The following is a 24,059-nucleotide window of genomic DNA, read 5'->3' on the forward strand; positions in this document are numbered from 1 at the left end:
CCTTTAGAATATGGTGGAATAGAGGTTTGAAATTATGGATGTGGAGCCAACCAATCCACAGCGACTGTGTGATGTCATCACGTCAATATGGCCTAAAGTGTTCGAGGAATGTTTCCAGCACCTTGCTGAGTCTATACTGTGATGAATGAAGTTAGTTTTGAAGGAAGGAGTCCAACTCTGTACAAGCAAAGCGTACCTAATAGAGTGGCTGGTGAGAGCATACATCTAAATTGATGCTGTTTAGAAATTATGTTTTATGTTCACTTTGGTCTGTTTATGTTTTTGTTTTGTTTTTTTGGTAATTCTCTTTAAGCATCAAGTGCTCTCCGATGTCACTACATTTAATGTAAACATACAGCACAAACAAAACAGGATATGAGCTTGACTATTTTAAACAGCTAAGTTTCTCAGAAAATGTCAAGGCGATACTTTCATTTTCAGCCCCCACATGCTGCTGTTTTCAGAGACAGAGCTCTAAAATTACAGTACGCTGTTGGTGAACTTCGTGCAGCATTTAGCAGCTAAAATGGCGGGAATCCTTTGCAGTCACTGATGCAAAAATGACTCCAAATAACTGAAAATGTTTAAAATGTTTCACGCTCTTTAAAATGTGCTGATAAATCAGCTGGTTTAAGAGCTTTTTGGACCCTGAGGGGACATTTGTGAGAGCTCAAACTCCAGAAATTCATTTTAAAATGTGCTCCTCAAACTTCAAGTCTTCAAATCGACTGAAGTCAGCATTGAAGAGGAAGTGTCCTACTCAAAGAAATCTTTGGCAGGCAAAGTAAAACTCATGCAAACATGGATTCACCTCTGTTTGCACCATTTTGTTATGAGCTGTTGCATCTGTGGATGCCAAAAAGAAAGTCTTCATAGCAGTGACTGGATACTGACCTGATGCTAACTGTCTCCTGCATGTACCACATGTAGTATAGATAAAGCTATAGAATTTAAATTTACCAAGCCAATTATCAAAACTGGTAATAGTTCCATGAACCTTTGAGCAAGGCATATTACATGGTAGATACTATTGGAAACACTTCGAAAAAGCATAAACGGCACAAATAGAGTGGAAATCATCCAGAACAAAGGTTTTTTAACAAGGCTGTAAACATGTTTATTTCTGCTGCTGAGTTGTTGTAATTTGACATTTTAATTACTTTTGAGACAAACAAGATAAAAGATAAATCTTTGCACTTTAGATATTTTGGTAATGTCATTTTTATGGGTAATGTGTTATAACAGTCTGATTCACTCACTGACTAACTCTGTCTCCTAAAAATCATCAATTCAGTTCAATTCAACAGTATTTACATACAAATGAGCTGGACTGAACTGAATTAAAGGGGGGAAACCCCCAACAATCCCTTACGAGGAAGCACTTGGTGACAGTGGTGAGGAAAAACTCCCTTTGAAAAGGAAACCTCCAGCAAAACCAGGTCCAGGGAGGGGCATCTGCCTCTGGATTGGGGGGTAACGCTGGCCTCATTTTCTTCTTTTTCTTGCAGATTCTCCTGGAGTGTCTCATTTTGGGTCTGAGAATGATCTGGTTTGGAAATGTTGGACTCAAAGGCTGCCGCAGTACAATCTTCTCTTCTTCTGTTTGCTGGAGTTTGTTTTTGATGTTTGTGTTGTCCTGGTTTTACTTCTCTGCAATTTCCAGGTAGAAAATTTTTTTCCAGTTCTTGTTTTAAGTTTTGTGCCTTCAAATAATTTTTTTCACTAAGGGTCTCAATAGTGCAGAGTTTGACTCTGAGCTCTGTGATCTCACAGCGGACTTCTTCTTCCTGTTCTCTGCGTTTTGCAATTTTCTCTTCAAGATTTTTGAAGAGCTGATCGCAGAGTCGATTTCATCCTGCTGTTTCTTACATCGGATCTCCAACTCAGCTTCTCTTCTGCATTTTCTCTACTCCACTTTAGCTGCAGGCAAATCCAGTCATTCTGGGATTTGTTCTTGGTACCTTTGTGGTTTCCAGCTACCAATTTGTAGTGATTTGTTTGCTGCCCGTGCAGATAAACCTTCAGTTGGAATCTCAGCACAGGAATCTCATCTCTTATATTACATGGAGGTCTGTCATCATTGGGTAGAAAGTGAGCATTGGGCCAATGTTTGTGTTTCGTTGCATACTTTTCACGTGCCTCATCTTTATTCTAAAAGCTCACTGTAAGTCTGAAAGGGAAGGTTTACTAGATAGTAGTGAGGCATCCTATGAAGTACAGTTGGGAGATAGTAGCACTGATAAAAAGACAAGAGGTCAAGCTGAAGATCCCAGAATCAACAAGAAGATGATGGTAATTCACATCTTTCTGGTTTGCATTATAAATTTTAATTTCCAGAGTTATTTCAGTTACTGTAGAGAAAACATATGAGCAGGTTTGCCTCCTCCGAGGAATTTACAAAAATTATATTAAAAGGAATTGGCAGGAAAAATTTGTATTACCATTTAAAAAAAAGGCTGAGAGGGGTTTCCAGTTGCCTCATAAGTTACGGTGTAGATTTCCCTCAAAGCATAATTCAAGCATAAAAGCATCTGTTTCTTCAGCTAAAACGGGGGCGGCATGTCCAGCTAATGTGTAAAAATTACATGTGCCAACATTTTGAATGAAATGTAGAGGAGAAAATTTGAAGGTTTTGGGGTCATTGTTGCCTTCCTTTTGCAGAAGAGTCTGATTTTTTTTTTTTTTTTTTTGTCTCAGGTTTATTTCTGTCGCTATGCAGTAACATACGACAGTGTGGTTGTAGTTCAATGTGAGCTGAGGAGAATAGGCAGCCTTGTGTTTGTGACATCTCTGGGCAGACAGCAGGCGAGAGGTCAGTGTCAGCACCGGGCCACTAGTCTGGTTTTGTCAACTTCCTTCATACCGCCAACCAGCTGCTGTTACCCCGTTTGATACTGCAACTGATCATTCAAGAACAGACAAACAGACTTTTGTATTTTAAAAATACCCCTTTTTTATCTTAAAACTAGCTACTTTATTTTAATTCTTTAACTATGTGTCACATTTGTCTATCAAAAATGTCTCTTCTTAGTTTAGCCTACTGAAAGACAGTTGTAATATTCAGATTCACTTTTTCCCCGAATGATAAATGCCAAGATTACATCATCTCCCGGGCTCCTGCTGTTTTTTGTGCGGGCTGAGCAGTAAACAAACAAAGCACGATGGAGGCAGGGAGGTTTTCACAGCCCGTCTAACACAGAGACGCAATTGAAATTTCACACAGCCTCACTGTCGAGGAAATTGAATTACACTGCTTGTTGCTGGACTGGAGGAATGCATTACTAATGCTTTGAGGTGACGAGCTGAATGGAGAAGGGGAAGGAGGAGGGAGCAGTTGGGGAGGGTGAGACTGCACCCTCTGACCCCGCCCCCCCAAAACCCTCAGACAGACACTTCCTGAGTCTGCTTGGGCTCTCTTCCAGATGGTCGGACCATGGCTTTCCTTCTTCTCTGCCTTCTCAGTGCCAAGCAGCTGCATGACTGACGGCCAGGAGACACACAAGAGTTGAACCTCACAAGGCAATTAAGACCTCCATTTAAAAGTGCACCAGTGTAATCAGCCTAAACCTCAGGGCTGATATTGCCCCTCTGAAATCTTTCTGGCGCATCCTAATTCAGCTCTTATATCAAACAGCAGGCATTGAAAAAAAAAATAAGAGGATAAGCAATTTTAGCAAAAAAACCCCAAAAAAAACCCCAAACAGAACTTTATTTGAATTTATTTTTTCTTGACTTTCTGGAAGCATCAAGTTTCCATTTGGCAAGTGAAGTTGATGATAGTTACACACAAAATACCTCTATCAGGGTCAAGTTGGGCTCCGTCTGTCGGCTTTAAATGTTGACCGCCATTCACTCTCTTACATACACCATAAAAAAGAAGGTCCACCCTCTTTCAATTCAAAGGTTTTATGCATTAAGATATAAACTTTTAGAAATGCAATGTTACAAAGTTTCTTAAGTTCATTGAGGCTTGCAGGCATTAATTTATGCACAGATTTCTTAAGACCCTGCTAGCATTGTGGTACATTGAGGTCTGGCCATTGCTACACTCTGTTATACATTTGCTGTTGTGCTTGGGATCATTGTCCTGTTGCATGAGCCCGTTTGAGCCAAGCTTACCTTGAATACGTTGGTATACCAAAAAGTTCACGATCGACTCAGGTGCCCCGCTCCCGTGGCTGCAATCATCACTGCTACATCTTATTGTCTGACAGTATGATTTGTTTGTGCTGTGTTTGGTGTTCTGTAAATGTGGTGCTGTGCATTATGGACAAACATCTCCACTTTGTTCTCGTTTCTCCAAACGCCGTGATTCCAGAAGTCTCGTTGTTTAATTAGAAGCTACAAGTCAAGTTTCAAGTCAAGGTTTTGAACTCAGAACAGCTGCTTTTATTCAAAGTAATGCAATAAGAGCAGTGAGAGTGAAGCAAGAATAAAAAAATATGTGTGCTGACTAACTAAATGAGGAGCAACTGCTTACTAAGTTCAGTAAAATAAAGGCCTCCTCACGTTTGTCACAGCAATACAGTCATGTCACTTTTGTGGGTTGTTTTCTGTGATTGACTCAAGGAATGAATCTCAAGGAAGCTGACTTTTTGTGATGAAAGACACTCATCGGAGTAGAAAGTTGAAAAATGTTGTTGGTATATTTGAATATTTGAAAAATACACACAACGGGGTTAATGATCATCATTGTTGATATGCAGGCTAATTAAAATAAAATAGTAGAATCTTTTCAGAAGGTTTGAGAGATGATTAATGAAAGACTAAAGTTCCACACACTTTTCTATTGACTGTGATTTTAGTGAAATCACTTTTATTTTACAATTAGATGGCGTCAATTATGCTGCCTTTGTGGTCACAAACCTAAAAGATGATGACCCACTGGTGTTATTTTAAAATGTGTTGTACATCCTAAGATTATCATAGCTTTTGTATTTAAACTACAGCTGTTAGTGGCATAAAATGGAAAAGTTCCATGTAATTATGAATGGTTCTCACGCTTTGCCATTTCTCATCTTGTCATCACAGTATAGTTGAGGCAAACTCTACACGTGAGCACCGCCGTGTCCTGTCACTGCTTTGTTGCTCAGCGGGAGTGGAGGAAACCGGGCGCCTGGCTTGTCCCTTTTGTGGCAAAGCTCCGAGGGAGGCTGCTGCGTCCTGAGAGTCAGCACTCACATCATTCACACCTCACCTCCTCCTTTGTGCACATCACCCCAAGCAGTCAGTGGGAGCACGTAGCCGAAGAAAGATTTATGGAGCAGGCCATTTATCCATGTCCTTGCTTTTTTCCCCCCTTTTTTCTGAGCCCTGCTCACTGAGATGCTTCACGACTTTCTCAAAGTTTCCTTCCTGTTCTTCTGTGTGAAGAATTTGTCATGATCCAGTGGTTCACCACCAACTCCAAAGAAAAAGCCCACATAAGACATTTAACCACATGATCTCATCTAGCAGCCAGGACATTAAAGTTTTCTTATTACCAAGGTTACGAGAAACATTCAAAAACACCGTCTAAATGAGGAGAGAGTCACAGTTTTTGCATTCAGACACATCTAAAAGGTCTTTTAGTGGCTTTGGTCAAATATTATGAGCATAATGTAAAACCTTTGGTTGCTTGGTGAGAGTGTTCCACCAGCTGTCCTCCACATAAAAGTCTGGTGCATATCAAACCAAAAATATCCTTAACAGTTGGTTACCAGAGTGTTGCATTGTTATGTGGAGATGAGTTATCAGTGCCTGAGGTCATACACCAGCGTTTGCACCCTCATTTGCATTTATGCAAAACCTCTTTAACCTTTCATGCAAATGACCTTCAAACAATAAATTTACATAGCAGTACCAAATAATTAAAAACCCAGCTCGCCCGTGATAGACTCGAGACCTGTCCAGGGCTTACTCTGCCTTTCGCCCTCTGACAGCTGGGATAGGCTCCAGCCTCCCTGCGGCCCTGAACTGGACAAATGGTTGAGACAATGAATGTGTAGATGGATGGATTAAATCACCATGCAGAAATGTAATGTTAGCCATGTTATTTTAATGCAGAGTTACTGAAATCAGTCTTTTAAGCCATGTATATACACGTTGGGTCACTGTGTGAAATGTAAATTTAAAGACAATGAGTGGTACTAAAAAAGAAACAGGAGGAGGAACATTTTAGAGTAAACTGACAACAGGTCATAACATAACATGGAAATCATTGCATAGGTTTAGGAACACTTCCAGAAAGCTTACCGTGCCATCAACAAATGCATGTTTAAGCTAAAGAACAAGCTATGTGTGAACATGGTACAGAAACGCTGCAGTCTTCTCTGGGCCAAAGCTCATTTAAAACAGAATGAGACAAGGTGGGAAACTTTTCTGCGGTCAGACGAATGAAAGTTTCAGATTCATTTTGGAAAACATGGACACCGCATCCTCCGGGCTAAAAAGGAGCGAGACCACCATGCTTGTTAACGGGACTCGGTTCAAAAGCCTGCAATTCTGATTGGATGGGGTGTGTTAGTGCCTGTGGAATTGAAAGCTTGGACATCTGGAAAGTCAGTGCTAAAAGGTATATACATATTTAATGTTCCTGATGTTTATGAACTGTTGCTTAAAAAAAGAAAAAGAGAGAGAGGATGCTAAACAGTGGTAAATCAAATTCAAACAAGCTTGTGTTTTTCTTGATATGATAATAAAATATGGTATACGCAAATCCTCACATTCTGTTTTTATTTCCATTTTTCTAAAAATTCCAACATTTTGGGAATTTGAGTAGTATGTAAATCCAGTATCTTTTTAGATGTCATCATCTTATCCATGTTTGTAAAGCTGATAACTCCTGATCAGCTGTGCAGCCGAATGAGAAAATGAGCATGGCACTTACAAACCATCTATGCTCTGTTGAACATTTCCAAAACATCATTACACTGATGCAGTTTTCTTGTTTGGGGGAGCTGTCATATTCTCGTTGCTATGTGTTACCCAAGGCATATACAAAGTGATGGGTTTTAACCTCGTCATTTTGTATTTTTAATCTTATTAAAGTCAGTCTTTCTAACACTTTTAGTACTTTAAAAATCATCATGTTGAAAAATGTGACCTTTTTCTCCCACGAGCAGCACAGTAACACGGAGAATATACTCATTTTAATTGTTCATTGTTCAACTGTTTTACTTGTCTGTCTAACTTTTATAAACTATTTACAGCATCTCATGCAGTATAATCTAACTGTATTGATTACTGCATGTCAAACACTTTAGCTGCTTCAATAAAGGATCAGAAACTAAATCCTGCGCAAACAACCAGGGGGCCACAAGCCAGTGTACTCCTAGTGCTGGTCCCAAGCCCAGAATAATGGGGAGGAGGGTTGTATCAGATCTTAGCCAAATCAAATATGAAGAAATGAGCGTTCCATACTGGATCGGTTGATGCCTGAGCTAACAACAACCAGCACTGGTGTTGGTGCTGATCAGCAGGCTCCCATTGGAAACGGTTCTATTGTTGGACGGAGTTTGGACTGTGACTTGTATAGGAGAGAGCTGGCTGATATGATGAAGACCGGGAATGTAGATGTATAAATTATACGTACAGAAGACCAGGTGGAAGAGAACGAAAGGCTAGAAGCATCCAAACGGTTCGACCATGATGGAAGTAGGGGTGTGGACAGGATTAGGAAAGAGGATGTCAGAGGGACACTTCAGGTTGAGTGGATTAGACATGGAGGAGGGAGAGTGGACACAGTAGACAAAGGATGCTGAAGATTTAGCTGCTGAGTAAGAGCACCACAGAGGAGGTTTATGGATGTAGAGAAGAAGCACATGCAGAGAGTTGGTGTGACTGAAGAGAATAAAACAGAGGCACTATGGTGACCTCTAAAGGAAACAAATGAAAGAAGAAGATGGCAGAGTACAGTAGAGTATAAAGCCCAGATACTGATGACAAAATTCCAACTAAAATAAAGAAATATAATTACAATTTTGTAAAAATGTCAATGCTTAAATTAAACAAGATTTCTGTTGGAAATCAATCAGGACGATTATGTGACTTTTTTAAACATGAGAGCTGAGATAAGATTTCTCTACAAGCTGGTTTTCCTCAACATTCCTCAAGCCCTCCACTCGAGTGCTGCTTAGTAAGTTCAAGTCGTTCCATTGCCAGGATATGTGATACCTGGATTATGGTAAACTCCCAATTTAGGATGGCCTATAGAGCACATGCAGAGCAGGATTAAGTTCTGTGCCAGTTGTTGTGAGATCTCTCCGCGGGCCCTGTCCCGCCGCTCCTAATCCTGCAGACAATGCAGGCTGTTAATTGGAGACTGACTGATATAGCAGAGGAGAGTCACGAAGACAATGTGCGAGTGGCCTGCGTCGCTGTAATCCTCTACACTCTGAGGAATGTCCCTCTGTGGCAAGCATCCATACCTCACCAGATCTACTCCCAGCACCCCTTTTCCATACACACACACAAGGGGTTTTCCATTCTACTGACAGTTACAGTGTTGTTAATGAGTGAAACACGAGGAGGGGAGCACCTTTGCAGAGTTGTGAAATTTCACATTTTCCTCTCAAAACACTGATTGGAGGTGTAAAAAAACACACGGGGGTGTTTGTGTTTTAAACAGACTGTTAACAGGCTAATTCAAGTGTTTCCGTCATTCCAGACCTGTGACACTTTTAGATCTGAAATATACTGACATCTCTTCATCAAAAACCGAATCTAAATACTAATGTGTATTAAACAAACCTTAATTAAATAAACTATCAATGCTGTCGCACAATGACAAAGAGTAGAAAGATCCCCAGGCTTTAGCTAACTTTACATTTCTTTTATTCCTATTTTAGATATTTTGTGTCTCTTAAGTCATTTTGAATTTTGTTATATTTCTCTTTGCGGCTTCTTTTTAAGTCTTTCTGGTTGTTTTGCGTCAGCTTGTCTCGATTCTTGCTTTGTCGCTGTTGTTATTGTCTCTGTGGTGGTTTTGAAAGTCTTCATGGTCACAGTTTCGATCATTGTGTGGTTCCAATGTGTGTCGTTGTGGTTGGGGTTTTGCCTCTTTGTGTTGATCTGTGTGTTTTGTGTGACTTTTTGTGGGTTGTCAGTAATTTAATGTCTGTTTATTTTTTCTCCTGTGATGATTTTGCATTACTTTAATTGTTTAGGCTCTTTGCGGTTGAGTGTTTGACATTTAGCATTTCACTTCATACTGAGGTTCTGACCCTGGCTCCATACCTGGTAGGGTAGGGTAAACACTGTGGATGGCCATCTAAATACCAGGTGGACTAGTTCTTTATCATTTTGAACTGAGTGAAAAGCTTTCCCAGTAGTCATAAAACACTTAAAACCGCTCTCAGTCTGTTGGGTCATTACATGGGTGACAGACAAGACTCTCCGTGTTTTTATATTCAGTTTCTCCCCCTCGGTGAAAACATGTGGGTGGGCAGAGAAGCTGCATTTCTCCTAAACCATGACTCAAACTGAGACAAACACAAGTCATGTTGGCTTTTTTATGTTTTGTCAACAGAACGCAACAGACATTTTGGATACTGGATTCTTTATTAGTGAACAAACCCAGAGAAACAGCCCCCGGGTAACATTTCACCACGGTTCACCGACGGGCAGGTGCTCCACCTGAGGTGCCTGTTTGCGGTGACAGGTGAAATCGTTCACCTGTCACCGCATCATACATATGCAAAACACTTGAAATCATTCCACCTCTTTCAACCAGTCATTCTAAACTTTCCATCAACATTTCCTACGAGCCTTTCAGTGACATGCAAAGTACCTGATTCAGTTTTTACTGGACTAATTACTCAGGTAGTAAGCACACTCTTTTCATGTTTTGCAAAAACAAAAGTATTTATAGCTGTTAAATATTGCAGTTTCTTTTTTCTTTTTTTTTTTCTTTTTTCTCTTTTTTTTTGTGTCCCGTTTGGATCTTTAGCCATCAGAATTGTTGTCTTAAGGCCAAGAAAGATGCCAAGCGGATTTATTTTACCAAGTGGATCATCATGGCCTTGCCATATTGGTCCATTTGATTGACCTTTATTATAATTATGAATTTATTTTATTTTCAGTTGCTACAAACGGGACAGACATGACTGGGGGATAGGACAGGGAGAAAGAATGAAAGAAAGAGTTTCTAAGAGTCTGATTGCTGCTACATTTTGTGTCCAACACGCTCTCTTCTTTAACAAAGCTCTGTTCAATCAGTCTCCCTGTGTGAGGGTGAAGACTTGGCCTAAGCTCTGGGTGGAAATTGAAATGCTAATAGCATACACTTAAAGCCTCAGCCTGGCTGTGTTATCCTGCATTTGCTAGCTGGTAACGGATATAATTAGAATAGCAAGGAAGGCAAATATTGGAAAACCACCAAAAGAAAAATATGTAACAGTGATAATTGTTTCAGAGTTGCTCAGAGATCTGAATTACACGTAACCTCCAGGAATTGGTGTTTTCCAATCCTCTCTTGGCAAATTTGTAAAAGCATCCAAACTTCTTTTTTTACTGACTTGTACTTTTAATGATTTACAACTGGGAAAACGCTGTAAAACTGCAACCGACTCTGAGTTTTCCTCCAAGGTTAAAAAGATTAAAGACAGATTAGACCGAGATTCTAATGATTTGTTGTTTATATAAAAACCTTTCCCTCTTGCAGGAAAAGATCAAACTGCTGCTGATCCAATTACTGTTTGCACATTCACAGTTTAATAATACAAGAGTTTTGCACTTAAGCCACATTGTCTTTTTCCCATGGGTGCAGTGCCAGGGAACAGATCTTTCTCTTCCTCTTAGCAAGACGAAGAAGCAGAATAAATGTCTACGAATCAAAGTGCCTCTATTGCTCACTTTAGTTATATGTGTGAAACCCGTGTGCAGATTAATTGGAAATGTTTTGTGAGTTAAAACAGAAGAGAAGCGGGGAGATTTAGGTTGCAGAGGGCTCTTGCTGTGTTTGAACATGAGCTTTAGACACATGAAAGACTCAAGCTTTTCCCACTATACATCCATGGAAGACAAAGCTGTGATTATGGTTTGTGGTGAGGATGTTTGCTGTGAGTGATTTGTCTCCCATGCAAGGCTTTGGTGATGGATCTTCAGTTCAGTGTCTCCCAGAGTTCAGCCGGGATGTGCTTCGTTTCAAGTAAACTATTTATTTTAGGATAAAAAAAAGAAAAAAGAAAAGTTGTTTTAATTAATATTTCATTCTTCACAGTGCAGAAAATAAAGTGTGGCAGATTTCTGCCTTCTTTAAAAAGTTCCCGTGTTAGTAGTAATTTGGGGGGCTTTTTGTTCCTTTGACATGTTAAATCCCTTGTGGGAAGACACTGAATTGCCGTCCGTCATAACAAGTGGTGGAAAATAAAAACTAGATAAAAATAGCAACACTTCAGTGTAAAAAGAGTCCATTACAGACAAAGCTGATAGTGTTGATACATAAAAACATTATTAAATATAGGGCGGAAAGTGTGACCCACCAGTAATTTTTTATTTTGAGCCCAGCATGAAAAAGTCCACTCCTGTACATTTAATCTATCACATCTTGTTATAGCAGCACACAAAAACATATCATTTCCCTTAAATGACAACTCTTCTGGTCTACCTGTCAATCTAACAGTGAATCTAACAGCCACCTCCACTGATAAATAAACATTTAAACTGACACAACAATCAAGAATTTGTTGTGTGTGCGGTTTTAAATTTCTTTGGACTCTTTTTTTAAATATTAACCAGGGTGGCTGTAGCACAGAAGGTGGAGTGGCTTGTTAAAAGGTCAGCGGTTTAATATCTGACACTTCTAGTCTGCGTATCAAAGTATCCTTGGGCAAAACACTGAACCCTAAGTTGCCCATGATGAATCCATCAGAGTGTGTGAATGAGGTTTGTGTGAGTGTTCAAATGGAATAGAAAATCATTCTATGAGTGCTTTAATTACGTGGTTTCTGTTTGGTCTTGTTGTTCTTAGATTTGATGATGGTTAGGCTCTGATTCCTGTTTTGATGTTCATTATCATTCCTGTGATAACTGGAATGACTGCGCATTGGTTATTCTTGGATTTATAGAGTTAAGTGTTAGTTTTGTTTTATTTTAGCTGTTATTTGTGTTTCATTTAGTGCGCGGGACGCTCCTGTGTCTAGTTTGCACATTCTCCTCATGCCTGTGTAGATTCTCACTTGGTACTCTGGCGTCTTCCCACAGTCTAAGAACATGTGGTTTTAGGTTAGTTGGGGGATCTAAATTGTTTGTAGATGCCAATGGTTGTCTTTATGTATGGCAGCCAGTCTAAGAAGTACCCTTCCTCTTACCCTATAACAGCACGGATAAGTGCAGGGAGGGCTGAGAACACCCGGGCCTCCGGCTGCTTCTTTCATCATAGTAATATCTGTTGAATATTGGATTATGAAAAGCCATCTCTGAATGTAGAGGGGATGTGTATCATGAGCACAACCACTACAATTCATGCTGAAAGGGTCATTTTCTTTCATTGTAAAGTCATGTGTACTACAGCTATCAAATCCACACAGAAGAATTAAAAATAAGCCTCAGCTATAAAGTAAAACTGAAATACTCATATAGACCAGTCTTTAGCATAGTCACAGGTCTTTAACCTGCCAGGCTGTTTGTACAAAGTCTGATATCTAAATGCAGCAACGTGAAAATCATCATCATCCTGTGTCTTGCAGATTCTACTAAGGCCGCTTCCACACCTAAATCAAACTATTTCCTGTACTGATATGTCATCTGAAACAGGCTGTCTTTTGTGGTCTGTTACTCCCGAGAAAGGACAAGTGTGGAAAAAAAACCTTGAATCTCCCAGTGTCGTCCAGAGTTCACGAGTGACAGTTTTGTTACAAGATTTAATGTGTGATTTAAGTTCAAGTGTCCATAAAGGACCAAGTACTACAAATAGGATTAATGTGAGCATTAAGTGTAACATCTTAAGCTTGCAAGACAGTCAAATAAAAACATTACCAAAAAATGGAAAGTTTCTCAGTGGTTATACATTTTTATTCAGAGTTTTAGGTCCCACCGTGGGTCCCATGGTAGTTAATACCAGGATCAGCTCATAATCCCTGAGGAGCCAGTTATTGGGAATGAACTGGTCAAACCCTCCAGATACTGGAGAATAAAACACCACAGTCATTTAGCACAGTTTAAAGCAGTCCCACAAAAAAAAAAAAAAAAAAAAAAAATACAGGTCATTAAGTGTATGTAAACCACAAAGGGGGAAATTACATTCTAAGCATAGACAATCCCTACTAATTTAAACAAAGGCACAGTACACAATACTGTAATCAAGATGTATAGCGTAACCCAATATGGGTGAGAAATGACACAGAGGGAACACAGACACCTCCATGAGGAAACGCTGATGTCGCTTTCACCTCGCAGGCCTCAACAGTAACCAGCTGATGTTATGTGTAAATAAGGAACGTTCATATTGACAACAACACAGAGGCTCAACAGTCTTTTGTGCAAACTATTATAGACTGCGGCTCAGTTTACCCATCTGGTTCTCCTTTTCTGTGCTACTGATTCAAACTGCTCTTGCTTTTCTTCTTCGAATGGGAATCATCCAAACTAAAAAGACAGTAATTCTTCTCTGTTGTACCTTTCAGAGGTGAGGAGCAAACATCAGCCCATTTGAAACACAGCTGTGCAATATTTAAAAAAAAAAAAAAAAAAAAAAAAAGACTTGTCAAAGCAAAGCAAAGGTGACTATAACCCCAAAGCAAAATCTCTACCACTCATTACTTTTCCTTGATTGTAACTAATGCAAGGAGTGTTATTAAATACATCAAAAGGAGCAAATGTTGAGATTTTGAGGGGTTATTTTTGGGGTTTTTTGTTAGTTTGGGACAAATCTGAAGTATATCATTAGAGGACGTAAACTAGGTAAGTTCGTGAAATAAAAACAAAACTATGAGGAAGGGAAAAGTGCTTTGTCCTGATACACATCAGATTGGATCGCCAAAGGATGCATTTGAAAATCTGCCAACTGCCAGCTCAGGTTATGGGGAATATAACACTGTTAACTTAAAAGCACAACAACATCTTCATATTAGAGCAAATGTCCGGAGTCATCTGATACAAAAGAAATACCCAAAAAAGCCAATTAAATGAGAAAAAAGCCCAAAGCCTACAAACATAGACTTGAAGGGCTCTGCATTTTAAAAAGCAAAAAAAAAAGTGTTAATGTAAAGCTGGCAAAAGGCTCAAATATAAGACAATACATTCTATGAGAATAGCAGATACATTTACAAGCAACATGTACATCACAAAGCTCAACTGATTGCCTGCAAAGCTTAACGATGAAAGCTACTTCCTGCAGAGCTGAAGTCCTCCGACCGTACCCCATAATACGGGATGAGGCTCTGGCTCCAGAGAGGAAGGAAGAGTCCCGAGGCGGGCCGCACAGCAGCCCAGTAAAACTATTAAAAACCATGCACCACTGCAGCAAGAATACAGCAGCCACATGGTCTAATACCAAACACTGGTCTCCACGAGCCTTTCAGATACCGAGGCAAGACGGAGACGAGGATGAGAAAGGAGCGGTCGCCCTAATAGGGAACCTGGGGAGGACACCACGGGGTGTCTGGGTACAGGAGACAGTGCACAGACTTGAACCTGGAAGACAAGAAAAAGACTTAGATCTATGTTGAAAATGTGCTTAAATTAATACGTCTTATAACTAAGTAAAACAGCCCCTCACCTTGATGGATCCTCCTCTACTGGAAACGCTCCTTTCAAATTGATGATATTGCTCTTGTTTTCAAACATCCCATAACTTAGAGTGATCTGAAAAAAAAGAGCAAAAACGTGAACACCACATTCACTCGGATTTGCCCTTTTCTCGAGGATGCAGAATGTCCTATAAGCCTCTCACCTGCTTGTGAATCTCAGATCTGGACACCTGTTGCAGGTTTTCCAGGTGGGAGTGGAACAGGTTGCTGCGGGTCAGGGGGACCCCCAGAACCGACTCGATGATGTAGCCGATGGTGCAGTCGTCCGGAAGACGGATCTTCTCGGCTGTGTTCATGAAGTGACCGCCACTAAAAAATAAGAAGTCACCTGGTCAGTGCCAGTGTACTCTGCTCTACTGTACGAATCCTTTCTACTGACAGGAAGTCACTTTGAAATTGTAACATGCCTCTGAAACACCTAAAGCCTTGCACCTACTTTCTTATAATGGCAGTTCTAGAGTCTCTGGGTGTTGCAAGCTGGTTACAGATCCAAGTAAAGACACGCCCAAGGTTGGCATTGTGATGTGGGTGGGGATTTGGGGCACTACTTCTTGCCTTTATTTTTATTGGGCTTTAGCTTAGAAATTTACTATTCCAAATGTAGTAATCCATTGGATCGACTATTGAGGACGTTTGGGGGTTTTTGTAGTTTATGTGTTCACTACAAGGCAAATGCAATCTTAGTGCAGCATAATTACAAATATCTTACCTGGCCCATGGGCTCATCTTCAGCGCCAGACCCCGACTCACACAGAAACCTGCTCCTCCTGTTGCAAACCAGAAATTCACTGGTTTCTATAAAAGGAGAACGAAAAGGTTATTAATGCTACCATCTGGCGAGTCACCATTAAAATATATACTGCGATATCAACAACAATCTTCAGCATACCATCTTATTGTCGCCCAGCCTCTCTGTGGCCTCTATTGGCCGGTCCAGACTGGGTTTGCCGAGGTACATGTCCTGGGTGTGGGGGTACTGGGACAGGTGCTTCACCAGGGCCCGAACATTCACGTAATTGTCATCATCTACGTGACAGAACCACCTGCAAAACAGAATAGTTATTAGATCAAAGCCATTCTCGGCTAATGCACAAGTGAGCGTTTTCTAAAGCGATGCTTACTTTTTCCCCGACTCGATGAACTTGTCATATTCCACCGCCATCTTGCAAGACAGAGCTTGTCGGCTGTGTGCCGCAGAGCAGTTGGTGTTAATTGCATGACTCCCTGTGGCGGTCATGAAAGAGACAGAGTTATGGCTTAAAACATAAGGCATGGCATCATCAAAGAAGCATCTGTGTATTTCAAAGTCATCTTTCACAGAGGCAAAAAGCTCAGAGCAAAATTTTTGTGGCATTTAAAATGGGATTCGGTTTCTCATTGATGGTGCCTTTCTCAAACAAAATGATCTTTGTTGGCAACTTGAAAGCTCCCTCATAAAACTTACCAATTTTCTTCTTCAGCTCACCATCTTCTCCATCTGTGAAGATGTACGTCTGTAAACAAACAAGGGAAGTCACAGATAAGGAGACTTGGCCTTCAGAACCACAAAATTATAGCTACTCTGGCTGATCATGTGAAGTGGCCACACGGTCTTATTCAACAGTGTGTTCAAAGTCTCTCTCCGTCACATCCAGCTGGTGTGATTAGCATCAATCAGCATTGCTTTTATGCAGTGGAAAACGCATTGAGTTAAACAGCCTCCTGCTCTAATAAAGGCCTTTTGTCCTGCATTTTACTCTCACCATGGCAACTATGCAGCCGCCCCGAAGCATCCCAGACAAACAACAAAGGAGGAGGCAGACTGTCCGCCTCCCACACACACACCCCGTTCATGTATCACATCCCGTGGCTGAGCCTCGTCGCTCTGCTGGACCTGCTGCCGAGCTTCAAAATGATTAATGCTGATAAAAACAGCAGCATGGAAAAAAATGTCTGTCTCTTTGTCTTCGCATCTGTGTGACTGACAGATTCAAAAACGTTAGAAGAATTAAAACCACCAGACTGCAGGCACTTGTTAAATGTAGCAATTAGTCATAAAAGGAGTAAAGAACAAAGGGCACCTTACAGGAACACACTTAAAAGAAGCGGGAAGAGATTAGACTTCTCTTTATGACAACTCACACAGAGCAGGTGCGAGCTGCTGAATAGCGGTGATGAAAAGGCGGCCGGCCCCAGGCTTTGTAACCGCCAGTAGTCTGTTTACTCTTCACCTCAGGTGAGGCAGCACCTGCCGAACACCACACTATCCTATCTACGCCACGTGTCTCTACATGCCAGGTCATGCTCCCTTAACCCTCACTAACAGATAGAGCTCTAATGCCTGCACGTTCACCACCATCGCCCTGCTGCTGAGCAACTGCAATCTGTGATGTGCATCTATAAGCAGGCCGCTGACTTTACTTGAATTAAATGAAACATCGGTTGCTCCAGTTTAGTTTTTGTTTTTCCCCCCAACACAAAGCGAGGCTGCTCAAGCAGTTTGTGGAACAAATTCTGAGCAGATGTTGCTCAACGCTAAAGCCATGAGCCTGTATTTGTTTAGGGAACAGTGGTGGTTTCGCTGGTGAAGGGATCAGAGGCTGGCGCTGTTTGCTTTAAAGCTCGTTCAATAGACAGCCTAATCACTGAGGCAGCTGCCAGAGCTGCCTGGCTACTGACAGAAAGAGGAGGAGGGTGGATGGAGGAGCGGTGGTGGGATTCTCACTGCTGATTAGTAAATCAAAAACCGTGTGTGGCCAATCACCTCCTTTTCACCCCGTCATCTCCCCCCCACACACAGCCAGAGCCTCTTGAATAGAACAATGCTGTGAGTTTTCATGCTGGGTAAAGTCTCCACTGGGTAAACGCCTGCCAGCATTTGCATACAGCTGCAGGAGTTAACTAAAGAGAAATCTCCCAGTGAAGTTTTTTCCTTAGTCATTGTTCCTTCACTGAAAACTTAAAAGAGCTACTTTCATGGAATACTAATTCAAACAAAAAGAATGCACGAGAGAGAAAAGAGATGGTCCTGTGTGGAGCAGAGATAAGAGGCGAGAGGGCAAGAGGTGAGGAGAAGAGCGGTGCTGCGCTCCTGATCACAGGAAGGTCTGGCACGGCCCTGTCTGAGCTGAACGTGGTGCCTGGCTGGCTGCCTCCAGCTCCACAGGAAGGAAGGGCACTGGGCTCCCTTCTTTTCCATCATCCACCTCCACCCCGATTCCTTCCCCTTTTTGTCCCAGCTTTTCAAAGCATTTCAGCACTTTTTGTGCAGACTAATAATTTGGCAGACATCACACAGGATTAGAATTGTTTCATCAGGGATGCAGTAAAAGATAAGTTGATGGCATAAAACACATGCATTTGTTGATTTCCAAATCAGAAGTTGCAGATTAACAGCAGGATTTCCTCCTTAATGACATCCACCCACTTTCTGACGGCTTGTATTTTATTTCTTTACACTGAAGCCATTTGAATAACTGTGGGGGTTTTTTTTTTTCCTAAATGCTAAAAGATCTCATTGTTGGACGGCTGGCTAATTATCAGACTCTTAAGAGAGGAATGCATGGCACACCACCGTGAAGATGTCAGTGCCAGCTGTCCAGACACTTGAAATAATTTTGCAAACTGGAGGAAAAAAAAAAACGCTCATATGTGCCAGATTTCCAAATGAACTCTGGAAAGAGAGAAAGTAAAGAGGATGGTTAGGAATTAAACTTTAAACGTAAAGTCCCAGCTACTGAATGTTTTTTTTTCCAAAAGCATTTATTAACAATGTGCATAAAGACCCAAACAAGCTGGATTTACAAAAGTGTTATTTATGCTATGTATGCGCTCAAAGATTAAGAAGGCCACAAGCACTATTGTGTCAACAAACCTATCACAGAGATAATCTACCTTCCCTGTTCTCACAGAAACACCACCAGATCACATACTGAGCAGATGTGAGAAGCAAGCAAGTGTAAAAGCCTGCAGAAACATACTTGCTTATACAGAAATAATACTTTTTGTCCCTTGTGTCTGATACTCCAACATTGATGCAAACTCCACAGATGTCCATCAGCTGAGCGTGAGAATCAAATCTGATCACAGAGGATGACCATATGTACATGGTGGGAACTCATGAACATCATATGGCTGGCATTAAGGCCTTCCATTGTGCTGTCTCCCCTGACCACCTGGCACCCCTTCTCCAGGAACTCCTTCATGCATTGTGGTGCTCAGTCTGTCCTTTTTGTCCATGCAGCCACCTACCAGCTGCCTGCCTCTCAGCCCTGCTGATAATTCTGTTTTAAATGGGTTAACTAACATCATCCACTGCAGTAATTGCAAACAATTAGCAGAAGCTGTTCGCATGTAAGCAGCTGTTGCAGATCATGGTTTGATCTACTCCATCTAATCATTACTCCTTTTCACACAGTGATTGTGACAGTCTATTATTATTTGAAACCCTGGCATCAAACAGATCCCCTTCAACTTTATTGCTGCTTGGAATAAAAAGAAAGCCTTTATGTGACTGTAGCCGAAACAAATTACAACGACTTCTGCAAAAGCGCATGTGAGGTGTAGGATAAAATCACTTTGACTAGCTACCGTTTCCTCAGCCTTGTCTTTGTGCACCCTCTAAAGGAGCTTGGTTTTCAAGGACATTTTCATACTCAGCGTGCTCATTCCCAGCATAAGCAAGCCTATAGATGCACCCTTTTGTCCCAGGCATCCCCTAAACGAAGCCCCCACGTTCCCATCCCTCCACTAAGCTTGACCCAGACTCAGCTCCCACGTTCCCATGGAGAGAGGGGAGACAAGGGGCTGGGAAAGCTTTTCTTCCCCCTTCAGAAAGAAGCTTTGTTAGCCCTGGAAGGGGGACAGCGTTGGAGTCGGTGGCTGTGAAGCATCCATTGCACCGGGGACATTCACAGGGACACCTCAAAAGAGGGGGGATAATAGAGAGAGGGGAGAGAGGGGGGTTGAGAAAAGGGGAGAAGAGGGAGTTCTGAAACTGCTCCCTCCGTTCTCAGGGACATCACTCAGGGGAAAATAAAAAGTGACAGAGCAGAGGGAATTCAGCATGGTGAACAGTGTGGCCGTTTCAGTATGTCATCTAGTGACAAGGGGAACAATAAAGCACCGTGAACAGCGATGAAACATCATCATCACCTGCATGCGTACACTGGATTATTGTTACAACTATGCAGTGCGGGCTTAATAACAATGACATAATCTACAAAGTAAATCACTGAAATCTTTAATTTTCGGATTGTGCACGCGCAGTGTTTTGATAACGAGCTGAATGTTCCATGCTACATTTTTCCCATTTACCTGTTGCACGTTTCTGGAGATCCATGTCTCCAGAAGCAGACTCAGCCGGGACTGGTGGAACTTCTTGGTGGTCTTCACTGCGATGAAGATGTCATCCGCGCTGATGTTCTCAGCTGGAGGGGGGTCCGCGAACGAGCGTGCGGGCTTCTCCACCTCCCTCCGTCCCCGGGTCAGTTTGGTGAAGTAAGCCGAGAATCCTTTCTTATCCCGTGCGCTCTCAGGCGGTGCGCTCTCCCCTTCCCCCGGCGTGGCATCTTGGAGCAGAGAGCGCGTACCGATGTCCCGTTCGCTCGTCACCTCGCTCACCTGCACCCGGTGATGCTGCACAGCAACCAGGAGCAGCAGCAGCAGGCAGAGACATGCTGTGCAGGCTACTGAGATTGCGGTCTTCTTTCCATTATTTTTCAACATGATTAAACCTAAATACGACTAAAACCTATAAAGCGCCTAAACGAACTCCCAATGCAAAGTCCATATGGTATTTTTTTTCCTCAATGAAACTCAAAAGGACAAACACCAATTCAGTAGCGCCGCATAGCTGTATAATACAGGAGCGAACGTTCACGAGGAACATATATAAGCTTCGACACTTGGCCACGCCTCGTGGGAGGTCCGTGAAGCCAGCGTTCAGCCTGTGATGCAGCAACGGGGCGTGCGTGCGTGAGTGCAGCTTGTCCTTTCACAGATCATGAAAGTGAACGTTTGACCCAAGTAAAACAAAAATTGCAGCTGGTCACGAAGAAAGGTGTGTTTCAGAGACTGCACCTGGAGAAAAAGTGCATCATCCCCACAATGCTGTGACTCATCAGCTAATAAAAGGATTCTGTTCACCACACTGAAATCACGCTTATTTTTCCCCTCTTTAAATTTCTTTCTTTTTCAAAGTGAAGCTATTTGAATTCGCCCGAGTGTGAACCGGGTGTTCACCAGACAAACAGCCTCCATTGTTCTCCATTGACCTTGAGAGGCCACTAAACAGTTGGCCATTCCTGAACACTTGTTATTCAGATTTTGGCTCTGGCAATGGAGTGCTGGGATGCTGACCAAAAGAGATTCATTTAGACCAACATTCAGCTGGTGGAGTCTCAATAACCCGCAGCAACCGTCAGGTTTAGGCAGTCTGGTCAATCACATGGGCAGTGTTGGTCAAGTTATCAAGTAATCAGTAACTAATTACTGATTATTTCCCCAAAAAGGTAATCCCGTTACTTTACTGATTACTTATTTTCAAAAGTAATTAATTAGTTAGTTACTTTGTTACTTTTTAAAAACACGATTTACAACCTGAAGAGGTGATAAAGTGATAGATCTTTCAGCCCAATTCTACTTTTTCTACATAATCCATCATACAAAATGTAATCAAATGGAAAAGTCTCTTTTTAAAACTTGTTTTATTAGTTTTAATCTTTTAACTTTATGCATCAAGCAAAAATTTAATTATATGCAACATTCACTGACTGTAAGAAATTTGTTTAACGTTTAAACCTATTTTCTGCACATTCCAGCACATAAAATAAAATATTTTTTTGTGTTTACACTCAGTCTTTCAAATAGATGCAAGTAAAACACGGCAGAAAATAAATAAAGTCAAAGACTAGCGGTCCTGTTGCTCTATTTTCACCTGTAAAGCAGGAGTGGGTAGGCGGAGGTTTGCCCAGGTGCAGGTGAGCCGCAGCGGTCAATTGAAGAATCCGCGAGTTTCTCCATGAATTTCCCATTACGTGGTAGCGTGGTGCTTGCTTGGAAGTTTAGGGGTTTTTTCGCTGTAAAAATAAGTTTTCTTCCCACGCGCAAGGGACACTAATGTTTTTGTCACTTTTTATGGAATCAAACTCAAAGTAAGGTCAGTACTTCCACGCTTTAAACGCTGCACGCTCATACTCTCTCCCGCACTCTATATATTATCCATTGTTGATCTGCACACAGCTGTTGTCACGAACGTGGCACTCGCTTACGTCATTGTCATGAGACATTCTCGCAAAAAAATCACGTTTTTAGTAATGCAGTGTGCAATAGTAATCCCTTACTTTACTCGTTACTTGAAAAAAGTAATCGGATTACAGTAACGCGTTGCACATGGGTTTATTATTATCACAGTGTTCTCCTAAGATGATCAACAGTATCCAAATTAGGATGAAAAACTGCACAGACCATAATGATTGTAATACCAGCAAACTAACAGTGTCCCAAAGACTAGGCGTATCAGGGGCATCAGGAAAAGATCAACAGTCACACTTGTCCAAGTCTGAAGTCTGTGTTCCTGTTTGACTCTCTAAGTCTTTGCAGCAGTTGCAGTTCAAGAAATGAAATCAGTCTTTTTAAAGAATATGCACAAGAACAGCATATTCTCCGCTGCAGGTGTTTCATTCTGTCTAATTCTGAGACACGCAAGACAGAAGTTACTTCTCCGCTCTGTTGCTCCAGACAAGGCTCTTTGTCCACCTTTTAACAGTGAGCACAGAAAGGCGTCTAAAAGAAAGCATGAGAAACCAGGCAGAAGGGGCTGTCTCTGTGGCCTTCATTAATCTTCAGTCAAACACCTCTTTCTGCTGGGTTTGCATGGATTTCTTCCTAGCAAGGAAACTGTGTTTTGGCTCTTTAGATTTGTGAAACAATGTCAGCTGTTAAAATGGCAAGTCAAAACTCTCTCCAGTCTTAGAAGCCTCTGCTCCCTTTCCCGCCTCCCTCTGGGTTCACTTGATTTCAGCCATTTGAAACGCTTTCAGATGCCTTTCCTCTACCTCCTCTTTGACCTCTCCATCTAACATTACTGCTGAATACCAGCGGTATTAAACCTAGTTTCTTCAGACGAGGCCACTTCCTCACCACATTGACCACAAACCCACAAATAAACACACAGTGTGCTTGATTTTTCCCTTTGAAGGCATCAGTCTGTCAGGGGATCTGAGCCCAGATGATAAAATTAAAGGGTTGCTATATATAGCTCTTCTATTTCCAAAGGAGGCTGCATGTGAAACACATACAGCAGGTAAAGAAACCCAGGATGAAGTGGGACAGCGTGATCACCCAAGCCCACAAAAAAATCCACAAAAACCTGAAAACACACTCGGCTATAAGACAGCATGGAAGACATTAGCTCAAGGCAAGATTTTCTTTCCATTTCTTTCCATTTGTTTAACATTCCCGAGGATGGCTCCATGAAGGCTGCTGCTTTTTGAAGCCTTTGTTTATTAGTGAATATTTCAGTTCCAGTCTTCCATGGTATATGCCATGTTGCTTCAGTACCGAATCTGTGACTTTCACACAGTGTCAGCAGACCAGGTCAGGACATTATTTGAAGTTGCCCTTTTTCATATGCAGTCTACTTTGAATGCAATCTCATTACTGGCAACACTCCATTTAGTTTCAGCAAGAGAGCTGCATGGACAGAGCTTGCAGGAGGGAGCATGGATAAAGCACGCTGTCTAGAGCTGTGTTTAAACAAGAACTCTGGAACATGTTAAGAGAGTCAGATTGGAACAGTGCTCAAAGTTTTCTCTTCTGACACATGCAGGAGGTAGAACACAGGACAACAATAATAATATGCCAAATTATTGTTACCCTGGCACAACTGGAAATCACTCTATAGGGCTACTAGATATGCAGCTGATTAAAGATCATCCAACAGTGTGAAAAGAACTAATGTCTCCTTTAATGTTCCTTAAAGTGGGCTTAATAATCAGATCTCAACATTTAATAAATGTTTCTGTGAGTTTTGCATTTATGAGTAACACATAAATCCTATTACTTAGGATTTATAAGTAGATAAATGTTTGATAAATTGAGTATAAGACTCTGTATTTTTGTTCTAAACTGATTTAAAAATAATTATTTAGCTAATTTCCTAAGGTATACATGAGTTATTACAACTGCGTTTCACTTGTCATTCATTTTGGAGGATTTTGTTGCAGTTACTAATATAATTTCTGACGTTATTATAAATGCTAAAAAGGGCGAAATGAAGTATAAACTAGTCAAGTTTGATTACTTTCATTTAACTTGCTGAACTGATCAAATGAATGTAAAGAAGCAAGC

General features: G+C 41.3%; 1 protein-coding gene across 1 annotated transcript; it reads right to left on the reverse strand.

The window, feature by feature from the left end:
- Positions 1 to 12,966: 12,966 nt before the first annotated feature.
- lfng (LFNG O-fucosylpeptide 3-beta-N-acetylglucosaminyltransferase) lies at positions 12,967 to 20,591 on the reverse strand. Its single transcript, XM_085454661.1, has 8 exons — positions 20,025 to 20,591; positions 16,174 to 16,222; positions 15,851 to 15,953; positions 15,619 to 15,772; positions 15,439 to 15,524; positions 14,873 to 15,038; positions 14,699 to 14,784; positions 12,967 to 14,613 (listed from the first exon to the last, which is right to left on the reverse strand). The coding sequence occupies exons 1-8, from the start codon at positions 20,433 to 20,435 to the stop codon at positions 14,547 to 14,549; spliced, it is 1,122 nt and encodes a 373-aa protein (XP_085310787.1). The 5' UTR covers positions 20,436 to 20,591; the 3' UTR covers positions 12,967 to 14,546.
- Between the last annotated feature and the right edge of the window lie 3,468 nt (positions 20,592 to 24,059).

This window comes from Copadichromis virginalis, linkage group LG4, assembly GCF_057382275.1.
Source record: "Copadichromis virginalis isolate Kocher_CV1m ecotype Utaka linkage group LG4, C_Virginalis_male_GT1.1, whole genome shotgun sequence".
Classification (NCBI taxonomy): domain Eukaryota; kingdom Metazoa; phylum Chordata; class Actinopteri; order Cichliformes; family Cichlidae; genus Copadichromis; species Copadichromis virginalis.